The sequence below is a fragment of the Saccopteryx leptura genome, chromosome 2, assembly GCF_036850995.1.
Source record: "Saccopteryx leptura isolate mSacLep1 chromosome 2, mSacLep1_pri_phased_curated, whole genome shotgun sequence".
NCBI lineage: Eukaryota > Metazoa > Chordata > Mammalia > Chiroptera > Emballonuridae > Saccopteryx > Saccopteryx leptura.
Window position 1 is genome coordinate 328,089,835 of NC_089504.1, and position 20,218 is coordinate 328,110,052.

Sequence of the window (20,218 nt, forward strand, 5' to 3'; positions counted from 1 at the left end):
GCCCAGAGCGACAACAGCAAAAGGCAAGGACTACGGTTCCATAGTAACCTTAACCTTGGATAATAAAGCTTCTCTTACCATAATACTCTCTCTTCAAGGAAAGTGCTTAATTTTGTAAAGTCAATTAGGAACACACAAATATTTGCATTAATCCTTTAAATCATTTATATTATATAGCAGATACTGATATTATCCCCAATTTACAGACGGACAAACTCCGAAATTAAAGTTATTCAGATATCACAATATCAGATTTTTAAATTTTTTTTAATTTTTTTTTTTTTTGTATTCCCCCAAAGCTGGAAATGGGGAGAGACAGTCAGACAGACTCCCACATGCGCCTGACCGGGATCCACCAGACAGGAACGGAGAGAGATGAGAAGCATCAATCATCATTTTATCGTTAAGATATCTTAGTTGTTCATTGATTGCTTTCTCTCTGTGCCTTGACCACCGGCCTTCAGCAGACTGAGTACCCCTTGCTCAAGCCAAGCTGGTGAGCTTTTTTGCTTTTTTTTTTTTTTTCCTCAAGCCAGATGAGCCCGCGCTCAAGCTGGCTACCTCTGGGTCTTGAACCTGGGTCCCAGTCCGACGCTCTATCCACTGCGCCACCGCCTGGTCAGGCCAGATTTTTTTTTTAAAGAATAGGTTTAAATTATTTTCCCATTGATGAGAGAGAAGTATTAATTCATTGTTCCAGTTAGCTGATTACCTCTTATAGGAGCCCTGACCTGGAATGGAACCCCCAGGATTGAGGCTTTATCCTCTGAGCCAGTGGTCCCCAACCCCCGGGCTGTGGACCAGTACTGGTCCGTGGGCCATTTGGTACCGGCCCACAGAAAAAGAATAAATAATTTACATTATTTCCATTTTATTTATATTTAAGTCTGAACGATGTTTTATTTTTTAAAAATGACCAGATTCCCTCTGTTACATCCATCTAAGACTCACTCGTGACGCTTGTTTCGGTCACGTGATACATTTATCCATCCCACCCTAAAGGCCGGTCTGTGAAAATATTTTCTGACATTAAACCAGTCTGTGGCCCAAAAAAGGTTGGGGACCACTGCTCTGAGCCATCCAGGCAGGATACAAAAATCACAACGTTGAAAAGGATTCTGGTGATCATCTTGTGTTCCAGAAGAGGAAAGCATTATACAATATTATATATATATTTTTAACAATAATATATTTGCCTCAGAAGTCTCAATAGATGCGGTCTGGTCTTGTAATATAAATGGGAAGAAGTTTAATGGAACTGAAATTGCTTTTTACCCATCTTTTCTCCAACTATTCCTGCCAGACTCTGAAGTTCTCTACAGTGCTTCCCAACTCTCACCACCCAAACTCCTATCCATGAAAAGATTCAGAACTCCAGCAGGAAAAATAGGTTAAAACTAGTTTCGCCATCTCCTCCTAAATTCAGAGCTCTTAAGATGATTTTCTAATTCACCACAGAAAGAGTGGCAAACAGCCTGTTTGCTCTGCATGCAGGAAATGATTTCCAAAGAATTCGTCATAAGCTTCAAACCACATGAAGTACTTCAGGCATTCTCTTAAGTACATCCTCATGAAACTCATTATTTGTGAACCTGTTAAAAATCCTCCTTCCCCTTTTCTCCAACTCCGAGGCAATTTTCCTGTAGTTGCTGACAGTATAGTGACCAGGGGTTACTAAAAATGTACATGTTGAATAGCAGATATGTGTTTAGGAAGAAACTGTCAAAATTTTACTTCTTACCCTTAAATATTTAGAAAGGCAACCAAAACTAAAAAGGAAAATAACTGTCTTGGTCTGTTCTGGCTGCTATAACAAAAGTAGAACAGACTAGGTGGCTTACAAACAAGAGAAAATTATTGCTCACAGTTCTGGAGGTTGGGAAGCCTAAGATCAAGGCATCAGCATGGTTGCCTTTGGGTGAGGGCCTTATTCCTAATTCATTGCTGCTGCCCTCTATCTTCTATCATCTATCTATCTATCTATCTATCTATCTATCTCTCTATTATTTATTATTGTTCCAAAGTTAGAAGCAGGGAGGCAGTCAGACTCCCACATGCACTGGACCAGGATCAACCAGGCATGCCCACCAGGGGGTGGTGTTCTGCCCATCTGGGGCGTTACTTTTTTTTTTTTTTTTCAGAGACAGAAAGTCAGAGAGAGGGAGAGAGAGGGACAGACTGACAGGAACAGAGATGAGAAGCATCAATCATTAGTTTTTCCTTGTGACCTTTAGTTGTTCATTGCTTTCTCATATGTGCCTTGACCATGGGCCTTCAGTAAACCGAGTAACCCCTTGCTCAAGCCAGCAACCTTGGGTCCAAGCTGGTGAGCTTTGCTCAAACCAGATGAGCCCGCACTCAAGCTGGCAATCTCCGGGTCTCGAACCTGGGTCCTCCGCATCCCAGTCTGACGCCTTATCCACTGCGCCATCGCCTGGTCAGGCTGGGGCATTGCTTCTTTGAGGCAGGAGCCATTCTAGTGCCTGAGGCGAAGGCCATGGGGCTGTCTTCAGCACCCGGGCCAATGGAGCCTTGGCTGTGGGAGGGGAAGAGAGAGATAGAAAGGAAAGAGGGAAGGGTGAAGCAGATGGGCACTTCTCCTGTGTGCCCTGGCTGGGAATTGAACCCAGGACTTCCACATGCAGGGCCAATGCTCTACCGCTGAGCCAACCAGCCAGGACTTTTTTTTTTTTTTTTACAAACGCAGAGATAGAAGAGACAGAGAGGGTCAGACAGAGGAAGGGAGAGAGATGAGAAGCATCAATTCTTCATTGCAGCTCTTTAGTTGTTCATTGATTGCTTATGTGCCTTAACGGGGTGGGGGGCTCTTCTGAAGAGCGAGTGACCCCTTGCTCAGGCCAGTGACCATGAGGTCGTGTCTATGATCCCACGCTCAAGCTGGTGAGCTCACACTCAAGCCGGATTAGCCTGTGCTCAAGCCAGTGACATTGGGACTCGAACCTGGACCCTGTGTCCCAGTGCAACGCTCTATGCACTGTGCCATTGCCTGGTAAGGCTGCTGCTACCTTCTTGGTATGTCCTCATATGAAGGAAGGGGGAAAGGTTCTCTCTGGAGCTTTTTAAGAATTAAAAAACATTTTTTTAAAATTTATTGATTTGGCCCTGGCCGGTTGGCTCAGTGGTAGAGCGTCGGCCTAGCGTGCGGAGGACCCGGGTTCGATTCCCAGCCAGGGCACACAGGAGAAGCGCCCATTTGCTTCTCCACCCCTCCGCCGCGCTTTCCTCTCTGTCTCTCTCGTCCCCTCCCGCAGCCAAGGCTCCATTGGAGCAAAGATGGCCCGGGCGCTGGGGATGGCTCTGTGGCCTCTGCCCCAGGCGCTAGAGTGGCTCTGGTCGCAACATGGCGACGCCCAGGATGGGCAGAGCATCGCCCCCTGGTGGGCAGAGCATCGCCCATGATGGGTGTGCCGGGTGGATCCCGGTCGGGCGCATGCGGGAGTCTGTCTGACTGTCTCTCCCTGCTTCCAGCTTCAGAAAAATGAAAAAAAAAAAAAAAAAAAATTATTGATTTTAGTTAGTGAGTTGGGGAAGGAGGGAAAGAAAAACATGAATCTGTTCTTGTATGTGCCCTGACCAGGGATCAAACTGGCACCCTGTGCCTTAGCGATGATGCTAGTGTAACCAAACAAGCTATCCAGCCAAAGCTGGAGCTTTATCATCAGGCATTAATCCCATTAATGAGAGTTCTACCTCATGATTTAAGTGCCTCCAAAAGGCCCCACCCTCAATACCATCACACCAGGAATTAGGATTTCAACATATGAATTTGGGGGTCAGGGGACACAAATATTCAGAACATAATAACTGTTAACTCTCAAATTATGTAGCTTGAAGTGTATAAAAGACAGACCTCAGTCCTAGTAAGCTAATAAAAGAGATGTATGCTTCAAATGATTGAGTCCAGGTAGGTAAGATTAATGAGTAAAATAATCTCCTGATAGTAAACATTCCTTGTCTCTAGAAGCAGCCACTAGTCACCTCTAGGCAATAGGCAAATTTTTTCAAGAAAAGTTAAAAAATGAAGATTTTCATGTGAAATCTGTCCATTTCAAATGTTGGCTCAAAAAATGTTTAATGGTGCAGACAAAATACACCAATATGTAAGCATCTCATCCATAACCTCTGGTCTAATAATCCAGCGATTCTTCAGCCTCAAAGTTGAAAAACAAAATCCTATATTGGCATTAAGCAGTGATAGACCCCCCTCCCCCATTATTGGTCTGAAATCTGAATCCCTACAAAAGTCTCTGTGGTTAAGTGGCTTCTGTATGCGAATGATCACAAGCTAACAACTATTCAAAGAATATTTGAGCTCTTCTTCCAAAGGGTGAGCTGTTAAACACATTTCATTCTTAAAGGTCTGTGGACTTAACTGTCTGTTCTTACCATAATCATACCAGCTGATGGCCACTGTCATTGGCTTGTCTGACCACCAAACCACTGCCTTTCATCAATTTTGGTTTTGTTCTATCCTGCTTTTACATAATTAAGCCTCAGCAACTAGGTATAAGCTTGCATGTCTACATCAATCCCTCTTTAATTAAAAATACCAGGTAATAGTCTGCTGATCAATAAACAAAGTATTTATTCAGCACCCATGTGCCAAGCACTGTGCTAGGCACTGTGGTCGATACAAAATTTAAGACATGGTCCCTGCCCTTAAGGAGCTTACATTCTCATGAGGAAGACAAAACTAATATACATATACCAGCTAGAAACAGTACAAGACAATATGGTGTAATTTGGTGTAAGAGTGTGTTGTTCAGACTTGAAGCTTTACAGGGATCCAAAAACAGTAAAATGGGCCTTAGAGTCAAAATTTCTTGCCTGACCTGTGGTGGCGCAGTAGATAAAGCATTGCCCTGGAACGCTGAGGTCGCTGGTTTGAAACCCTGGGCTTGCCTGGTCAAGGCACATATGGGAGTTGATGCTTCCTGCTACTCTCTAAAATAAATAAAATCTTAAAATATATATATATATATTTCTTGAGAAGCCAGAAAAGGGGTCAGGCCTTAGGGACTGCAGAGACAAACTGAGATCTCTTAGGTGGAAGCAGAAGTAAGGTCCAGAGAAATACAAAAAGTGTGCATTTGATATGGGAGCTAAGAAGTCTCTGGATTTCTGAGCAGAGAAGTGACTTGATCATATGCAGTTCAACAACTTTAGTGCAAAATTCATATAATATGAAAATAGCTTAGGGGATGTCCCACAGAACACTGGAAACAATGGCATATTGTGACTACCACACAGATGGCACTCACCTGTCAAAGGAAAACACAGCCACAACATAAAATGCAGGCTTATCAAAGATATGTGACAATTATAGGGAGCCCCTTCTGCAACATGCCAATCAATAGCTCCTATATTTTCTAATTTCCACAGATCCCAGAGACAGAGTGAGGATTTCAAACCAAAACCCAACACTTGGGCGCTCTCTGCTTAGAAACACTACACAAGAGGTATGATAGATATGAGGACATAAAAGAGTGACACAGAAAAAGAACAAGTGGAAGAGAGAAACAAATAGAACTCTGTAGTGAAAAAGATACCAAAATGCACATAAAATGTTATCTCCTAGAGAGATGCAATTTGCATGTCCACTTAAAAAATATGAACGTAGCCTGACCAGGCGGTGGCGCAATAAATAGAGCGTCGGACTGGGATGTGGAGGACCCAGGTTCGAGACCCTGAGGTTGTCAGCATGAGCAAGGGCTCATCTGGTTTGAGCAAAGCTCACCAGCTTGGACTCAAGGTCGCTGGCTTGAGCAAGGGGTCACTCGATCTGCTGCAGCCCCACAGTCAAGGCACATATGAGAAAGCAATCAATGAACAACTAAGGTGTTGGAACAAAAAACTAATGATTGATGCTTCTCATCTCTCTTCGTTCCTGTCTGTCTGTCCTTATCTATCCCTCTCTCTGACTCTGTAAAAAAAAAAAAAAAATGTATATTGCATTTCCACAACAAAAGAACTATGCCTTAGTCTGGTGTGCTTCTCAGTATTATTGGTAGAATCCAGTAATTCCTTAAATTATGTCAGGTAAATTGGCCACAAGATCCATGTACTGCACCTCATTTTTCAGTTGACTTCAATTATGAAAAAGGGTGTTCTGGAAGAATTGAGACCGAGAGATAAGTTGGAGAAGAGGTAAGGAGTTTTCCTTATGTTCAGTTAAGCCTAGGAAACCTATTAAGCAAGATGGGGCTAAGGATGGTGGTAGTGGGACTGGCCAAACTGATAAGAGGTCAGTGATTGAAATTACCACTGCTCAGGGCACAGTGAAGTAGCACAGCATGGCATCCTATCATAGGAATTCTCATCCTGTCAGAAAAATCAAATTCCCATAAGTAACTCTGTTTAGGCCATAAATTCAAAATTGGTTTCCTGTTCTACCCAGTCATTAATATGTAGACATTCCCTACTTAAATGAACAGTTGGTGAATAGATTTTAGAATTAAGATTTTACCACAAAAATTCCATGAATTAGACAACTCAAAGTTGACTAAGGCACAACAAAATAAAACTAGAAAAACTTGGCCCTGGCCAGAGGATAGTGTCACCCAGCCTATGGACGTCCAGGGTTCGATTCCTTGTCAGGGCAGAGGAGAAGCGACCATCTGCTTCTCTCCCCCTCCCTCCCACCCTCCCGCAGCCAGTGGCTCAATTGGTTTGAGTGTGGCCCTAGGCACTGAGGATAGCATGGCCAGTCCCATCATCACCCTCAGGTGCTAAAAATAGCTTGGTACTCGAGCACCAACCCCACATAGGGTTGCCAGGTGGATCCTGATCGGGGCACATGTGGGAGCCTGCCTCACTCTCTCCCCTCCTCACCTAAAACAAACAAACACACACACACACATACACAAGAAACTCATTCTAGCCTCAAAATAAAACAATTAAAAAAAAAACGCTTCTAATTCAAGCTTTCTTGAACAAAGATACAATTTAAGAACCCTAGAAGAATTAGAAATTCCAAGATTAGCATTTAAATATTTTTTAAAACCACTTAGGAGAAAAAGTAGTCCCATTAACCCACATTCTATAAAATTGCAACAATCTGATATTCAAAGTTACCGATTAGCAGCATGTAAAATATTTAAATTCTATTCCTTATGCATGTCAAAGATGTTAAAACACTATTCACTTTACTTCACAATCTGAAAATTCTCATTTAGAATGTTTATTATGTTTAATCTAAACCTTAATCTCTGAGGAAAATGCCACTCTAGAAAGCTACCACTTAACAAGCCTGAAACTAATTATGACATACATGCTGTTTATTTTAACTATTTGAAATAATGTCTTTTCTGGGGGTGTGGAGGTGTCCATTTTAGTCCTCTGGGTTCTCTGAATTACTTGGCAGTGTGAATGAAGCCTGCTCAGACTCAGGGACATGAATATTTGGGGAATTTACTGAACCACAGGCATTAAGTTCCTATTTCTGTGGAACTTATCTAATTTCTACCTGATTGGGAAAGTAAACCAGGTACTTGGCTCTGAAAAGTTTCTTAGTTTTTCAGGGAACAAATGACAAATGTTAACCAGCCAAAGGCCCAGGAGAAATGTATCCCTGCCTAACTGGTACCTGTTCGTCTGGCTCCAAAGTCAACATTCTAACTTGTTTCCTAAGTCTAAAGCTCTTTCTGTTGCTTTACAAAAATGTGGCCATTACCTGACTTTCCCTGTATTTCTGAATGGAGAAATGCAAGCAGAGTAAATAAGATGCCACATTCGCTTTCTGCCTAGATCTGGCCTCTCCTGTAGCTGACGTCCTCCGCTGTAAAAACCACCTTACCCCACCCCCACATTTCCCCCATGTCATCTGATAAGTTGGAAGTTTTGTAAAATCCTGATAAGAACATACTATCTGGACAGCAGAAACAAACCTTCCTACTGGAACTGGCAGTCTGAATTAGTAAGATGTTTATGCAGCCACATAGTTCCAATCTTGAAATGAAATCCAGTTGAAAGCTGTGGAGACACAGGTAGAGTGGGCATGTAAATTGCTCTGCGCTCAGACTTATGCAGGAGAGCTGGAATACATTATCACAATTTAAAAGATCACACAAAAAGCTTTAATTCAGTGAGAGAGAGAGGGAATTCAGTTTTATTTTGTCCTCTCTGAAACTTCCATTTACACCATGGCCTCGTCTATCAAAGAAGAGGAGGAAGATGAAGCTCTGCTCACATCACAGCCCCAAGTACTCGTGTACTTGCTCGTTAGAGGCGGCAGGGTATTTGTTTCCCCAGTTTTTTGGCTCCAAGAGATTATACTTTCAGTACCAGTGCAGTGAGGAACCACTGGCAATCTTCTGGAAATGTCTTCTGGATTAATCAGTGTACCATTTCATAAAGTGCTTCTGGAGTTAAAATCTGTCAAGCTGTCAAAAGCGTCCACACTTTTGCAACACAAAGGATAAAAGATTCCCAATGGTATGTCACTGAGTCCTTCCCAGCTGGGCCTCATAATTGGCACTGCTGCTTTACCCGCCGAGGCGCTGGCCCTCACCCCAGGCAAAGCCTCCCGGCCGCTCTTCAGGAAGTGGATTATAATTTGGATCCTCATTTGGTGTATCAAAAATAGCTTTCCTAAAAGATAGGAAACAGACATACTTTAGTTCCGGAGTCATAGTAGGTCTTTAATACTGCCAAGTCAAAAAGATCCCATGGGGTTTCTACCAACGGACAAGCATATCTGCCCATCAATGAAAAAGTTATCATTTTATTTCTTATTTTATATTGAATTTATTGGGATGAATTGGTTAATAAAATGTAGTGGAATAACCTACTGCACGGCCTGGGATGGGAACACAGCCAACAAGAAAAGAATGTTTTGCCAAGAGAATTGTTTTGTGACTTGAAGGTGGGTCACTGAAACAGGTCTATGTGACTGAAGGCAGTTGCTGGGCTTTTTTCTCAGTAAAACATTTTCATAAGATTTCTGTTCCTTTCAAGGTTATCCCTTGAGATAAAGAGAGGAATGTTGTGAGAACCATAGAAACAATAGCAATTAATGCCTTTTGATATTATATTGTTATTAAGCTATCATGCAGATGTATTCCATGTATCTTTAAGTAAAAGTTATGTTTGATGCTATGCCAATTTCTCAGTAAACAAACTCTTTGAAATTTTGTGAATAAAAATAGGACACAGCGTGAACTCGGGGCCATTTGCCTGAGCGAGCGGTGGTCCTTTGCTAGTCCACGATGATTTCATCTGCTGATCTCTCTCTCTGCGCCCCCAACTCACAACAATAAAATTACATAGGTTTCAGGTATACAATTCTCTAATATATCATCTGTATCATGTGTTCACCACCCCAAGTCAAGTCCCCTTCCATCACCATTTATTCCCCCATACCTTCCCCTTCTACCTCCCCCCAACCCATAAAAGTTATATTTTGAAGGTATTCACAGTTATTTCATATTTACGTTAGTTTTTACCTCCTTTACTAGTTTTTAATCCAAACACAATGTATGTTAATGATAGCCTAATCGGGCAGTGGTGCAGTGGATAGAGCATCAGACTGGGACACAGAGGACCCAGATTTGAGACCCTGAGGTCACCGGCTTGAGTGCAGGCTCATCGGCTTGAGCGTGCACTCACCAGCTTGAGCACAGGGTTGCTAGATTGAGCATGAGATCAAAGACATGACCTCATGGTCGCTGGCTTGAAGCCCAAGGTTGCTCTGCTGTAGCTCCCCCCCCCCCATCTAGGCACATATGAGAAAGCAATCAATGAACAACTAAGGAGCTGCAATGAAGAATTGATGCTTCTCATCTCTCTCCCTTCCTAACTGTCTTTCCCTATTTGTTCTTCTCTCTGTCTCTATCACACACACACAAAAACCAAACAAAAAAATATATGTTAATTACAGAGAAAACAGGAAATATGAGTAAAATATCTAAAATTCACAGATAATCACTGTTTATGTTTTCATTATTCTTCTAAAACTTTTACATATGTAATTTTACACAAGTTAGATCATACCATGTCTGTTTTGTAACCTGATTTTCACTAAACTTATCATGGATGTCTCCCTACAACCATTGACAGATGAGTGCATAAACAAAATGGTATACATATGCGATGGAATATTATTCAGCCTTAAAAGAAAGGAAATTCTACCCTGGCTGGGTAGCTTAGTCAGTTAGACCATCATCCTGAGACACCAAGGTTGCAGGTTTGATATCTGGTCAGGGCACATACAGAAAGCGACCAATAAACACAAAACTAAGTGGAACAAGTGAACGCTTCCTTCTCTTCTTCCCTTCTTTTTTGTCTCTCTAAAAACCAATAAAAGACAAAATGACTTTCTAATTGCCTGACCTGTGGTGGCACAGTGGATAAGGTGGCGACCTGGAACACTGAGGTTGCTGGTTCAAAGCCCAGGGCTTGCCCGGTCAAGGCACATACAAGATGCAACTACGAGCTGCTGCTTCTCGCTCTTCCCTCCTGCCTTTATCTCTTCCTCTCTCTAAAATCAATAAAATGTTTTTGTTTGTTTTTTTTAAGTTAAGAGGAGGGGAGAGAGTGAAGCAGACTCCCGCATGTGCCCCCAGTGGGATCTACCTGGCAACCCCATCTGGGGCTGATGCTCGAATTAACCAAGCTATCCTCGGTGTCCAGGGCCGATGCTTGAACCAATTGAGCCACTGGCTATGAGAGGAGGAGAGAGAGAAGTGGGAGAGGGAGGGGAAGAAAGGCATATGGTCACTTCTCCTGTGTACCCTGACCAGGAATTGAACCCGGGACTTCCACACAGCAGGCTGATGGTCTCCATCCACTAAACCAACTGGCTGGCCAGGAAAAAAAAAAAAAGAGAGAGATTTGTCCTTTGATTTAAAAAAAAAAATCAGTTAATAAAAAAAGTTCGCACTTCAAAAATAATTCTGCCTGGCATACGAATATCCTGGGTTTGATTCTTGGTTAGGGCACATAAGAGAAGTGACCATCTGTTCTCTTCCCCTCCCTCTCCCCCTCCTCTCCTGCAGCCAGTGGCTTGATTGGCTCAAGTGTGGCCCCGGGCACTGAGGATAACTGGATTGGTCCAAGTGTAGTATCCTCATGTGCTAAAAATAGCTCGGTTGCCAGCACTGGCCCCAGAAGGGGCTGGTGGGTGGATCCTAGTTGGGGCACTTGTGGGAGTCTATCGCCCCTCCTGTCACTTAAATTCTAACACATGCTACAACATGGAAGATCTTTGAAAACAGTTTGTTAAGGTCTGACCTGTGGTAGTGCAGTGGATAAAGCATCTACCTGGAATGCTGAAGTAGCAGGTTTGGAACCCTGGGCTTGCCTGGTCAAGGCACATATGGGAGTTTATGCTTCCTGCTCCTTCCCCCTTCTCTTTCTCTCTCTCTCACTCTATCCCCTTCTCCTCTCTAAAATGAACAGAATCTTTAAAAAAAAGAAAACAGTATATGCTAGGTGAAGTAAGCCTGTCACAAAGGACAAACACTACATGATTCCACTTATATGAAGACCCAGAGTAGTCAAACTCAATAGAGACAGAAAATAGGATGTTGGTGGTCAATGGAAAGAGGACAGGGAGTTACTGTTTAATGGGTACTGAGTTTCAGTTTTGCAATATGAAAAGGGTTCTATGGATAAACGGTGTCGACAGAAGCACAGTGTGAATGTACTTAATGCTACTGAACTATATCCTTCAAGTGTATATAATGATGAATTCTATCATATGTGTATTTAAACAATTAAAATTTTAAGTAAATTAATGAGTTATTCCAACAAAAATGATGCATAGCATAGGAAGGAATAGTAAATGTCCAGAATCTTTAAAAATACTATTATGTGCCTGACTGGTGGGAGTACAGGGGACAGTGCATTGACCTGGGACGCTGAAGGCCCAGGTTCGAAATCCCGAGCCTGCAGTTTGAGCATGGGTGCGCCAGCTTGAGCCCAAGGTCACTGGCTCAGCTGTAGACACCTGGTCAAGGCACATATGAGAAGCAATCAGTGAACAACTGAAGTGACACAACTACAAGTTGATGCTTGTCATCCCTCTGCCTCCCTATCACTCTCTCTCTCTTGCAAAAAACAAAAATACCTCCCAGTTTTGCCTATTAAAAAGAAAACATTGATTTTAGACAGGAAGTGGGGGAAGAGAAAGGGAGGGGGAAGAGAACGGGAGGGGGGAGAGAGAGAGAAAAATATCAGTCTGTTTCTGCACAGGCACTGACTCGGCATTGAACTGGCAACCTTTTCGTACTGGGACGATGCTCTAACCAACGAGGCTACACAGCCAGGGCAGTGTTACCCATTTTGCTACCTCACCTCTCTAAACACAGCAGCTTTCATAAAACCAGCAGGCTCCTCTCTAGAACAGGAGGTGCTAATGGTCATTTTGGACAGCAACTAACAAGTCAGCCTCAGGACACCCTGAGCTAGTTAACCCCGCTCCTTGCACAATTCTGGCACTGTCTGCTCCTGCCCAATGCAAATGCTCCTCAGCCACAGTCAAGACTGCTCAATCTGCAAATATTTACTGGTTTGAAAACTCATGCCCTGTCCCAGTTTATTTGCAAAAACATGTAACCTGGCTCTGGTCACCTGGATCAGGGGATAAAGTGTTGTCCTGGTGCATCAAGGTCATAGGTTTGATCCCCAGTAAGGGCAGTTGAGAGAAGCAATCAATGAGTATACAATGAAATGGAATAACTAAGTGGGACAGTGAGTTGATGCTTCTCTCTTTCTCTCCCCAACTTCTCTATCAATGGAAAATTAAAAAAACAGGAAACAAAAAAAACAAATAACAAAAACAAAAAACCCCCACATATTTGTATGAAATACTCACAAAATAGATGGCGTTTTCAGAATTCTTATTCCACCAGGCTGATTGGGAAATACGTCTTCCAAGAAAAAATATATGTGTCCAACTGCAATACCTAAAGTCAACCAGAAACAAAGGATGAGGAAGAGGATAAAAATTTTGATTACAGGTGAATCTACCAACATAATTCCTTATATTTAGGAAAAAATATCAATATAGTTACTAAGAATTAAAAAACTAATATTATGACTATACTTTCAGGGATCATTTCTATAGTTTGTAAAAAACTAATATTGTAGTCTTTGAGCATATAAGTATCAAATAATCCCACAATAGCTATTACGTGAAAGGCAGACAGAATAAACATGAAAAAGAGTGATAAAATAAGTTCATAAGTAATGTAATAGAAAAAGTAGTGATAACAGTCTTACCCAAGAGGTCCACAATGATTGAGTTCCCCAATAACAAGGAAAAGCCCATGAGCACCCAGGGTAGAAAGGGGGCCTGGAAATTGAGAAGGCCGAAGAAGTTCATGCGGACATATGGGTTTCTTCGGCTCCACACGTAGACAAGCATTATTGTAAAGGCCTGACCCAAAAAAACTAAGCTAACAAACAAACCAAAAATCTAGCAGATGGCATTAAGGAAAATATCAACATTAAAAGTATAATAGGGAAGAGAACTAAGGATTGTGTTCTAACCAAAGTTTAAATCAGGAAAGTGGAGTATTAGTTACTTACATCTTTAGAAGAAAGCCTGAAAATAATTTCCCAGAGTGACCAGGCAAAAACCCACTTAGGCTGAATCATATGGATTTCAAAGTATTATTCTGCTTTCATCAAGTTCTTGCCTTTTTGGAAAATGTGTTATTTGTTCAATAATGGCATTCAAGTCCACTCACCATTAGCACCTTTACAAAGGTGAATAAAGCCAGCTGGAGCAAAACCATCTTGTCAGCCAGAACTACATTCAAATCTGGTCTACAGCTGGCCCTGGCCGGTTGGCTCAGCGGTAGAGCGTAGGCCTGGCGTGCGGGGGACCCGGGTTCGATTCCCAGCCAGGGCACATAGGAGAAGCGCCCATTTGCTTCTCCACCCCCGCCCCCTCCTTCCTCTCTGTCTCTCTCTTCCCCTCCCACAGCCAAGGCTCCATTGGAGCAAAGATGGCCCGGGCACTGGGGATGGCTCCTTGGCCTCTGCCCCAGGCGCTAGAGTGGCTCTGGTTGCGGCAGAGCGACGCCCCGGAGGGGCAGAGCGTCGCCCCTGGCAGGCATGCTGTGTGGATCCCGGTGGGGCGCATGCGGGAGTCTGTCTGACTGTCTCTCCCCATTTCCAGCTTCAGAAAAATACAAAAAAGAAAAAAAAAAAATCTGGTCTACAGCTGACAATTCTTTTTTTGAAAACATAATTTATCAGTTTCGGTAGTAACCAAATAAACATCTTACCAACTTATTTAAAAGTGATGTACACCTATGACCAATAATACAGGGTGGGACAAAAATAGGTTTATAGTTACGAGTATGCGAAATAGTTTACTTATTACTTATTGTATTATTTTCCATATGAACCACTGTACACCTACTTTTGCGCCACCCTTTATAGCTAAGATATGTAACAGTAACCAGCTGGGTTAAAAGTTCCTCTGACTTGCTCATAGTAGAAAAGATTCTTGTCTAGTCTTTGGGCTTAGAAAGCTGTCACATGAAGTGTGCCGTAAAATAAATAGTAGCACCCTAAAAAGTTAAAGTTAAAATCTGGAGGTCTGTTTATTCAGAGTATCCAGTGAACTGTGGAAGACAGATGAAAAACTTCAGGAAGAGGGCGTTAACTTTTTCCTGCATTTGCTCTCTTTGTTGAAGGATACAGTCATTAAGAATCCACCAAAAAGGAACATAAATACAAAGTCTGCTGTCCGACCTCGGAAAGAGCCTTCTTCTAGCATTCGACAGTAACGATATCTTAAGTTCCAAGTTAAGAAAATGTGAAGCACACAAATATGGAGAAAGTAAAATTGAATGTATTACTTAAGTACACTTGGACTCCATGTTAGTTGTTAAGTCAAGCCTTTTTTCTTTAAGAACATTTATGAGTGGCAGTATAGTTATTCTCTTTTACATTTAAGGCAACTCCAGATTTCACAAAATCTGTTCCTTACTGGGGAACTAAGCTAGATGCTGGATAAACATGGTTACAGCCACCTATTAAACCTTTTCAAATTTGTATCATCTTTTCCATGTTCAGCCACACCATAATCTGCATACCCTTGCTTTTTCACAGCCTAACTTAGAAGAAATCCCCATTAAGAAGCCTCTTGTGGCCCTGGCCGGTTGGCTCAGTGGTAGAGCGTTGGCCTGGCGTGCGGAAGTCCCGGGTTCGATTACCGGCCAGGGCACACAGGAGAAGCGCCCATCTGCTTCTCCACCTCTCCCCCTCTCCTTCCTCTCCTGCAGCCGAGGCTCCATTGGAGCAAAGATGGCCCGGGCGCTGGCTCTGCCCCAGGCGCTAGAGTGGCTCTGGTCGCAAAAGAGCGACGCCCCGAGGGGGCAGAGCATCGCCCCCTGGTGGGCAGAGCTTCACCCCCTGGTGGGTGTGCCGGGTGGATCCCGGTCAGGTGCATGCGGGAGTCTGTCTGACTGTCTCTCCCGTTTCCAGCTTCAGAAAAAAAAAAGAAGAAGCCTCTTGTGATACTGTCAGGACAGGTAGATTAAGCATTTCTATACCTCGGTCAATGAAGTTACATTATGGTGAAAAAATTTAATTACCAGAAACTTACCAGAATATACCATGTAGGAGACACAGGAATCCATCCTAGGGCAATAATCCTATGACCCCTACATTGCTGTCTACTGCTGACCAGGAGAGGTATCACTGCCTTCTTTCTAGAGCGTCAGGGTGAAGGAGGAAGCTCTACTCAGTGGCCTCAATTACCACATGACCAGAGCACAACCCTTCCTCTTTCAACAAACTGGAACATGGTAAGCCTGGCAGACGTGATGGCACTGTCTTTTCAGTCAGCAGAACTAGCAACTAAGATACCAGGAGATCTCAAGTTTTCATTCCTTATGAACCCACTCCCAAACCTGTTTCAAAACTGTTAATTATCAAAAAACAAACAAAACAACTGTTAATTATCACTGTATTCAGGTTGTTTTTATTTTTACTACTTGGTAAAAATCTACTGGTGTTATTTTATAAGTAAGTCTCAATTAAATCACTCCTCTCCCTTGATCAGATCTGCAAGTAACTTATGGACAGAAATGTCATCATTTTATGGTTAAATACCTCCCCTTGGACAAACAGTGACCTACAAACACTCTCAAAACATTACTATCTGACCAACTGCTCTGAGTACTACTGAGCTAGGACTTAGAAGTTACAGGTAAGATGGTAACAAAAATAACAGAATTAAGTTTTTACGCCAACTCCACTTAATAAAGGATACAGAAAAATCATGTTAAATAAAAAATTGAATCCAACTGGCCCAAAAAACAAGAAATTGGTGATAAGCCTCCATATCTGTTAAAAGAAAAAAATCAAGAGAAAGATAGATTAAGTAAAATACACCAGGAAACATTTCCATATTAAGACAAGAGATATCCTCTGACTACAATGGCTGAAAAGCCATGGATAGGTGATACTACGGTCTGAACCAAAAAGTGGGGCACCAAATCTGATACTGAATTTTTGTGCTGCTTTTAGCTGAAAATCTGAATACAGTAAGGTCACTCAGCCCCTGACATTTGTAAAGATAATAGGAAAGAAAACTTGAAATTGTGATTGTCTTTAACATGGTCAGGCAAACTATGGAAAAAGTTTGATGGCAAGGCTAGGTTAATTTGCATAATAGAAAACAGTGCTTTCATATACACGCAGGATCACAATCTAGTGAACAGTCTTGAGATACCAAGGAAAAACTCCAGGGATCTAATATATGCGCCTTGACCAGGCAAGCCCAGGGTTTTGAACCGGCAACCTCAGCGTTTCCAGGTTGACGCTTTATCTACTGCACCACCACAGGTCACCAGGGATCTAATATAAATTGCTAAAAATGTTTCTGTATTAGGTAGTCCAAAAACATCTAGAGTATAGAGTAATTGTAAAGCAAATATTCAAGTTCTAATCTGAACAAATAGCCAACTCCCTACAAGTAAATACCTAATGCTCTAATAATTAAAATTTAATTGGTAGATATAAGGACACTCGTTTTCTTGTTGGAAACCCTGACTTGACTGTTCCCTACCCAACTCATCAACACTCACAATAAAAAGAACTTCTCACAATGATAAGGCACTTAACATTTTAAAGTGTTTTAACATATTCTTTCATGTGATCTTAATCCTGTTACTGCCATCCCCATTTCATAAATAAGGGCAAATGGCTTGCCCAAGGACACACAAATTGCCAAAAGGAAACTGACCTCCTCAAACCTAGAACTCCTGTAGATGCACAGAATCAAGAGTTTAATTCCAGGCCAAATCAAGTATTAACTTGGAAGCAAAGCTTGGATAGAGGACAGCTCCCAGCAAAGGCCATGTGAGTATCAAAGAGGGCAGTGACAAGAGTCCACAGAACTGCTTTATGCATCAAATTCTTAAAAATTGGTAACTATTAAAGTTGAAACAATTCGGTCTACATAATAACTGTGTCCAGGATTTTAGAGTACTCAACCGAGCTAGTGAGAAAAGCATATAAATAAGTGCAATTATGAGATGAGAGATGCTCTGAAGCATTTACAGATACCCTGGGGACACAAAGGAAGATGAATCTGAGAAGTTTACACAAAAGCTGCAGTTTTGAAAGGCATGCTAGAGTTCAATGGGTATAAAATTTCAAAGATTTGCAACAGAGGGAATAGTATGAATAGAGGCAGAATTACTGGTGGTTGGGTCTCTTTCCCACTATATGAACACCCTGGAGCAGGATAATACATCTGTTTTAGCATTCTAGTTACTGCAAAGGACTATCACCTACTGTAATCTAATACCCTGGCATGTTGTTTATGTCGGTCTTTTGTAGTTTTATCAGTATGATCTGATTCCTGGAAGATGGATCAATTTTAAAGCACTAAATATAGAATTGAGTTTCTGAACTGGACCAAGGTGGTAGGTGTGCCAAGTGGTGAGTGCACAAAATAAGGGCACTGTGTGAGATTCTCCCTGGGCAGCTATCTGGTCAGTCTCCTCTCAAATACAATACTAACGCTGAACTAGTGATTCCTAATATAGGAACTGGACAAATCAAATCAAAATTTTGCAGGGTCCTGCCTGGCCTATGGTGGGGCAGTGGATAAAGTGTCCACCTGGAATGCTGAGGTCACTTAGTTGAGATTCAAAACCCTGGTATTGCCTGGTCAAAGCACATACTGTACAAGCAACCAATGAACAACTAAAGTGAAGCAACTGTAAGTTGATACTTCTCAATCCCCCTTTCTCCCTTCTCTGTAAAAATCAATAAATAAAATCTTAAAAAAACAAACAAAAAACCATGCAGAGCCCTGGGTAGGTAGCTCAGTTTGTTAAGAGTGCTCTCCCAGGCCTTGGCCGGTTGGCTCAGCGGTAGAGCGTTGGCCTGGCCTGGCGTGCGGGGGACCCGGGTTTGATTCCCGGCCAGGGCACATAGGAGAAGAACCCATTTGCTTCTCCACTCCCACCCCCTCCTTCCTCTCTGTCTCTCTCTTCCCCTCCCGCAGCCAAGGCTCCATTGGAGCAAAGATGGCCCAGGCACTGGGGATGGCTCCTTGGCCTCTGCCCCAGGCGCTAGAGTGGCTCTGGTCATGGCAGAGCGACGCCCCGGAGGGGCAGAGCATCGCCCCCTGGTGGGCAGAGCGTAGCCCCTGGTGGGCGTGCCGGGTGGATCCCGGTAGGGCGCATGCGGGAGTCTGTCTGACCGTCTCTCCCCGTTTCCAGCTTCAGAAAAATACAAAAAAAAAAAAAAGAGTGCTCTCCCAATATACCAAGGTTGTGAGTTCAGTCCTGGGTCAGGGCACATACAAGAATCAACCAATGAATGCATAAATAGGTGGAACAACAAATCAATTGTTTTTCTCTCTCCCTTCCTCTGTCTCTAAAGTCAATAAAATTAAAAAAAAAAAATACAGGCAACTTTCAAAAAAAAAATACAGATTTTTTTTCATCTCCACAAAATAGATTCTTAATTCCTACCCTTGGTGATTCTGATTTGGTACATTATGAGAAGTTTGAGAACCTCTTATACTTCCCCTAGGACTAGGGCCTAGGTGAGTCTGCAGCCTATTTAGACAGCAGAATCAGCTCTTTATACCCCACCACAATAAGATTTACAATTGAATATTTCCAATGAATTATTTTTTGAGGTAGTATATGGCAGGATTTGCTAGTAAAAAGAAAAAAAAGTTTAAAAACTGAAACAATCATGGTTGTGATTGACCACTTACTTGGAAGTGTTTAAAGATTAATTCAGGATTGAAGTACAGCTGAAAAGGTGTGATCAATTCCAACTGCTGAAATAGAAAATCAATCAAGAAACAAAATTTCATAATCTACAATGAAGGATTAGTTGGGCTAGCAATTTCCAACTCTGTCACTTAGACTGAATCATTTAAGGCTGGAGGGAAAGGTTGGTAAATAATTTTCTAGAATGGTACAATTCTTTGTATCCTCAGTACCTAACACTGAATAAAAGCGTATTTTATGTGGCAATAGTTGAAGTTGGCATGTAGGAATGGGAAGCAGGTGGTGATAGCTTACATATAAGGCAAATAAAAAGCAGCTGCCACGAATCTGCCCAGCACATGGGCACCACTTAAAAAACAGTTGGGTGAAAAAACACAACTCACTCAAAAGAACCGACTCAAGACCCTGCCAAGGTAAGGGCTGTGTGATTCCAGTGAGCCTGTACAAGCACACTTTATTTCAAAACTCTTCCCTCTCTACAACTCCAGATTTCTGTGTTCAATACCTAAGTTTCTTCATAAGCGGACTTTCCCCCACTAGTCTCCCCTTGGCCTTCCCCGGAGTTCTCAGGCACATTTTCTGGGTGGGCGGCTCCCGCTGCCCTGACTTGCTATGGGTCCGGCCTGCAGTCCCGATCCTCTACCCTTCCAACAGTAGCACTGTCTCCTCGGGTCACTGGATAAGCACTCTCAAAGCAATTCCGAGCCCCAGAGTGAGCCCTGTCCACCTCCACCCATCCTGAGACAAACCCATCTGGGATTCCCTGAGGCCCAAATCCGAATTTCCTGAGGACTCGATCATATCCAGCCTGAATAATGAGGAGCTGGCGCTGGAACTGCTCACCACAGCGGCGGTTGTGAGAACGCAGGCGGTGGTGTAAGCGCGGCTGACCGGTGGGATCTGCAGATACTCAAGCCGGAGGCTCTGGTACGCCATCTTCCCCACCGCCACCTGCCTTCCCGCCCCACTTCCCCTTC

General features: G+C 42.7%; 1 protein-coding gene across 3 annotated transcripts; it reads right to left on the bottom strand.

Moving 5' to 3' along the window:
* Window positions 1–6,664: 6,664 nt before the first annotated feature.
* Window positions 6,665–20,213, bottom strand: DERL2 (derlin 2). Of its 3 annotated transcripts, none has more exons than XM_066363357.1 (7): window positions 20,085–20,209; window positions 19,223–19,285; window positions 16,253–16,326; window positions 14,675–14,768; window positions 13,243–13,438; window positions 12,836–12,926; window positions 6,665–8,610 (listed from the first exon to the last, which is right to left on the bottom strand). In XM_066363357.1, the coding sequence occupies exons 1-7, from the start codon at window positions 20,175–20,177 to the stop codon at window positions 8,505–8,507; spliced, it is 717 nt and encodes a 238-aa protein (XP_066219454.1). In that variant the 5' UTR covers window positions 20,178–20,209; the 3' UTR covers window positions 6,665–8,504. The 3 variants fall into 3 exon arrangements, with proteins under 3 accessions (XP_066219454.1, XP_066219453.1, XP_066219455.1); XM_066363356.1 differs by having other exon boundaries at window positions 6,666–8,610; window positions 19,223–19,288; window positions 20,085–20,213; XM_066363358.1 differs by lacking the exons at window positions 6,665–8,610; window positions 13,243–13,438; window positions 14,675–14,768; window positions 16,253–16,326 and having other exon boundaries at window positions 12,843–12,926; window positions 19,223–19,288; window positions 20,085–20,213.
* Window positions 20,214–20,218: the final 5 nt, after the last annotated feature.